The sequence below is a fragment of the Rattus norvegicus genome, chromosome 2 (assembly GCF_036323735.1).
Source record: "Rattus norvegicus strain BN/NHsdMcwi chromosome 2, GRCr8, whole genome shotgun sequence".
Taxonomy (NCBI): Eukaryota; Metazoa; Chordata; class Mammalia; order Rodentia; family Muridae; genus Rattus; species Rattus norvegicus.
The window spans coordinates 180563284-180568884 of record NC_086020.1 but is presented as its reverse complement, the minus strand read 5'-3'; the positions used below and the strand labels follow the sequence as shown (position 1 = coordinate 180568884).

Genomic DNA, 5601 nt, shown 5'->3' with positions numbered 1-5601 from the left:
ACATGCCAATACAGTATTATGTGGTATGAATTTTCATCATATTTATATATATATGATATATTTTCATCAATTTATATATATGTATATATAATATATATATATAAATGTTTGTTATTTTTATGTAGGTCATTTTTCACTTAGACATGAACTGTATTTAGGACGGAAACTAGACATGAGAAGAAATATTTAGAAAATTATTTTGTACATTTCCTATTCTTTTAGCAATAACTATACAATAAAATATGCAAGATGCTGTAATAAATTCAATTAGTACTGGAAAATTTTGATGATATTGTATAAAAATTCATACATTTCAACAATGTCTTCAAAACCACGTATGGTTATCTAATATCGATTCAATAATTTGTATAATAAGAAATGACTTTCCATATTTGTTGGACTAATGTACTCATCTACAATTTCAGTATTTGTACTCCTTTTATTCCACTGTTCTGCCAGTTCCTGTTATTATGTCAATGATACTCATTCTTACACAGGTAAAATTGTTCTGGTGCAATTTTGGGTTTTGTTTCTTTAATAACTGGAAATATTGAACATTTTCTTGTTACTGTTATTTGTGGAAACTGTTAATTATACCCCAAACTTATCTTTAGTAAAAATTGAACTATTTCATGCCTTTTCATTTGCACAGACTACAGAACCTAATTAGTTGTATGTAAGTGAAAATTTTAGAAACTGCTGTCCACATTGTGTGCACCACCCTTACTACCACCTCATTTCCATCTGCGAGATGACCATCTTCATTACCAATTGCACGATTATTATCATAAATGTACAGGCTATCACACTATCCACTGTTACCTACCTTCCCTATCATTGCCATCCTCACTCTTCTCATCCCTATAAAGCGCATCATATCCATGTCCATCACTATTTACATGCCTATTGACTCCAGGAAGGAAAATATCACTTGTACTACCACCTCAATAGCACAATGACAACAGTACAATTGGTCCATTAAAGATGTGGTTTGCACATAATTAGCATAGGTATTGTGTTCCAACACATGTTATATTCCATCTTCCCTTTATTTTCTTATGTGTATTTCATCAATAATATTGAAGATAATAGATGGATGTAATCGGGTTATCATGTTTGTTTATCTGGAGGGGTTTTATGTATGAAGTGGAACATTTTCATATTTTTAATTTTGCTCTCGTACTTATTATCATTATTATTTACATATTAATTTTATATCCTATTCTCAGCCCCTGGTCCTTTTCAACTTTTCCCATATTCTCTTCCACATCCTCCCTCACTTTTTCCTAAGAGCAGGTGGGTTCCCCTTTAGGGTATTGCCACCCTCATACATAATTCGCTGTGATGCTAAGGGAATCTTCTCCAATGAAGCCAGAGACAAGGCAGCCAAGTTAGAAGGAAGGAGGAATGAATTGAGTCTAAGCACAGGGTTGTCATACATGAAGCTAAAACCACAATTAAAATTTTTAATACTTTCTTTCAGTCTTTTGGAAAATTATATTTAAAAAATAGAACAATAAGTGAGCAAAGGCAACAGAGAATAATAATAAGATAAATAGAACAAATAAAATACACACTGAAGGATATATGAGAGTTGTAACAGAGGAAAAAAACATTGGTTATAATCACAAAAGAGCACATAGGTAACCAGTTAGACCTTACTGAAACTTAAAACAGGGAAGTACTCACTGAGTCACAGCTCTCAACAATGACAATGTCCAGGAACAGGATGTTTCCCATTTTGTAGAGTACCATTCAAGCCAGTCATGCATGGATTTGCATTTTGGTTTGGAAATTTTCGGGCCTGCCCACACTCAGTCACCTCTGTTCCCACTGGGATAACCAGCCAGCTCTATAAATTGGTTCTTGACTGTATGACTGCAGACTCCTGACAGTCACATCCTAGACTACTTTGGAGAACCTGGTGAGTATCTTTTCTTGAGTTGGTCTGTCATTTTGTCCGTTCTATGTGCTATAGGCAATTTTAACAGAGTAAGTGTCTTGAGTTCAGTTTTGGTTATTTGATGAATGGGACCTACCTAGCAGTAAGAAAATTCACAGTGGATACAACAGTGAAGAGTAATACATGGCTTTCCTTTACATATAATAACTTGTAGAATGCAGAGTATTTCTCTTTCATATGCATCATTTGGTGTTCTTTGAAAGGCTATATACTTAAGTAGGTATTACAGTCTGAGACTTTCCTCAGCTGTCCTTTATTCTCCAACCCCAGACAACCTGCTGGGGTAATACATGTAATGAAGAGGATAGGAACTGGTGCTGTTATTTTTCAGGGCACCAGTACTTGTGATAGCCTGTCTTAAAGGTGTTCTCTGGTGTAAACAGCATCACTTGTTTCTTTGACAAAATACTTTATCTTGAGAGAAGGACTGAAACACAGGATCATTTCGCAAGGCTGCTGCAAAAGAGTGCTGACAGGAAAGAGAAAAGCCAGCAAATCCTAAAATAAGAGTTGGGAAATAATGTTGATGTTCAGAGAGACAAGTTCAGTTGATAATCCATAGCTCCACCTCTCTTCTCTGAATTTCTCACCCCTGAACACCCTCATGTAATCTCTTTCAGATCCTGAGACTCCAGGAGTATGTCTTACCAACAGCAGCAGTGCAAGCAGCCCTGCCAGCCTCCTCCTGTGTGCCCAACTCCAAAGTGCCCTGAGCCATGTCCTCCTCCTAAATGCCCTGAGCCTTGTCCTCCTCCAAAGTGCCCAGAGTCTTGTCCTCCTCCGAAGTGTCCAGAACCTTGTCCTCCTCCCTCATACCAACAGAAATGCCCTCCTGTGCAACCTCCTCCAACCTGCCAGCAGAAGTGTCCACCAAAGAGCAAGTGAGGACTTCAGCACTCATCAGGACAAGGGGAAGAGAAGAGAATCTGTCTCATGTACTTGCAAAGGAACACCTTCCTCTTCCCTCCATAGTCTTTCATGAATGCAGAGGAATCTTGTAAACTTTTCCCTCTCCATGTGCCTGTGATGACCCCTTACACAGTAGATTTCCTGTTTTTGGTATCAAGAGCCTGCTGAAAATGATCTATCCTAAGTGATTCAGTGTTCCAGATACTCAGTGGGAAGTGTAGCTCTCATCTAACCTGTGCACTTAGAAAATGTTTCTCAAGATGTCAGTCACCTTAGTTGTAGTGCTGCCACTGTGATTCCTGAATAAAGTACAATCTGTTGAATGGTATTATTGGGTCCTTTTTTCTTTTTTCGTTTTTTATTAGACAGTTTTTATTTTCACTTCAAATGTTATCTCCTGTTGAGGTTTCCCAGTTATGAGTCCCGTATCCCATCCCCCTTCCCTACTTCTATAAGGGTGTTCATCCTTGACACCCACCCCTATTCCATTCACACCCTCCTAACATTCACCTGTAATTGGGGGCCCAGCCTTGGCAGGACCAAGGGCTTCTCCTCCTATTGGTACCCAAGAAGGCTCTCCTCTGTTACATATGCAGCTGGAGCCATGGGTCTCTCCATGTGTAGGCTTTGTGTAGTGGTTTTAGTCCTTTGGAGCTCTGGTTGTTTGGTATTGTTGTTCTTATGGTGTTGCAAGCCCCGTCAGCTCGTTAAATTTCTTCTCTAATTCCTCCAACAGGGACCCTGTTCTCATAATATATATATATATATATATATATATATATATATATATATATATATATATATATATATATATATATAAAATGTTGTATCTCCATGTAAAGCAGGCTCTGAATGGCCATTCCTTTAGTCTCTACTCCAAACTTTGTCTCCATATCTGCTTCTATGTTTTTCTTTCCCGTTTTAGGAAGGACTGAAGCATTTGCACTTTGGTCACCTTTTTCTAGACCTTCATGTGGTCTCTGGATTGTACCATGGGTAATTCGAGTTTTAGGGCTAAAATCCACTTATCAGTGAGTGTATACCATGTGTGTTATTTTGTGATTAGGTTACTTTACTCATGATGATATTTTCCAGTAATTGGAGACCCATTTGGACCTGGGCTCTTTTTGTTTGGGAGACCTTTAATGACTGCTTTTATTTCGTTAGGAGTTATGGGGTTGTTTAAATGGTTTATCTGTTCCTGATTTAACTTCATTACCTAGTATCTGTCTAGGAAATTGTCCATTTCCTGCACATTTTCAAGTTTTGTTGAATATAGGCTTTTGTAGTAGGATCTGATGATTTTTTGAAAATATGATTTTGAATTTTCTCTGATTGTGTAGTTATGTCTCCCTTTTCAATTCTGATTTTGTTAATTTGTACACACTCTCTGTGTCCTCTCATTAGTCTGGCTAAGGGTTTATCTATCTTGTTGATTTTCTCAAAGAACCAAATTTGGTTCTGTTCATTCTTTGTATGGTCCTCTTTGTTTCTACTTGTTGGATTTCAGCACAGAGTTTTATTATTTCCTGCCTTCTACTCCTCCCAGGTGTATTTGCTTCTTTTTGTTCTAGAGCTTTTAGGTGTGGTGTGAAACTGCTGATATATGCTCTCTCCTGTTTCTTTCTGCAGGCACTCAGAGCTATGAGTTTTTCTCTTAGCTCAGTTTCATTCTGTCCCATAAATTTGGGTATGTTGTACCTTAATTTTCATTAAATTCTAAGAAGTCTTTAATTTCTTTCTTTATTTCCTCTTTGACCAGGTTATCATTGAGTAGAGCATTTTTCAACTTCCATGTATATGTGGGCGTTCATCCCTTACTGTTATTGAAGACCAGCTTTAGCCTGTGGTGGTCTGATAGCACGCATGGGATTATTTCTATCTTTCTGTATCTGTTGAGGCCTGTTTTATGACCTATTATATGGTCAATTTTGGAGAAAGTACCATGAGGTGGTGAGAAGAAGGTATATCCTTTTGTTTTAAGATAGAATGTTCTTTAAATATCTGTTAAGTCCATTTGGTTCATGACTTCTCTTAGTCTGTCTATGTTTCTGTTTAATTTCTGTTTCCATGATCTGTCCATTGATGAGAGATCCTTTGGTGTTCTATATCCAGGATTGTTTCCCTTTATACTTTCTTTGTTGCTTCTATTTCCATTTTTAATTCCTTCACCTGTTTGATTGTGTTTTCCTGGAATTCTTTCAGAGATTTTTGTGATTCCTCTCTATAGGCTTCTACTTGTTTATTTATGTTTTCCTGCATTTCTCTAAGGGAATTCTTCATGTCTTTCTTGAAGTCCTCCAACATCATGATTAAATATGATTTTAAATCTAGATCTTGCTTTTCTGGTGTGTTTGGGTATTCAATGTTTGCTTTGGTGGGAGAATTGGGCTCTGATGATGCCATGTAGTCTTGGTTTCTGTGGCTTGGGTTCCTGTGCTTGCTTCTCGCCATCAGGTTACCTTGTTCTGCTATTTCTGACAGTGGCTAGACCTTCCTTTAGGCCTGTGTGTCAGGAGTACTGTAGACCTGTTTTCCTGTTTTCTTTCAGCCAGTTGTGGGAACAGAGTGTTCTGCTTTCAGGTGTGTAGTCTTTCTTGCCTACTGGTCTTCAGCTGTTCCTGTGGACCTGTGTCCTGAGTCCACCAGGCAGGTTGCTTGGAGCAGAAAAGTTGGTCTTACCTGTGGTCGTGTAGCTCAAGTTGCTCATGGGGGTCTGCATTTGAGCT

General features: G+C 37.9%; 1 protein-coding gene across 1 annotated transcript; it reads left to right on the top strand.

Annotated features, from left to right (window-relative positions):
• The first annotated feature begins 2602 nt into the window (after positions 1-2602).
• Sprr2d (small proline-rich protein 2D) lies at positions 2603-3200 on the top strand. The gene has a single exon (NM_001408914.1). The coding sequence runs from the start codon at positions 2603-2605 to the stop codon at positions 2846-2848; it is 246 nt and encodes an 81-aa protein (NP_001395843.1). The 3' UTR covers positions 2849-3200.
• Positions 3201-5601: the final 2401 nt, after the last annotated feature.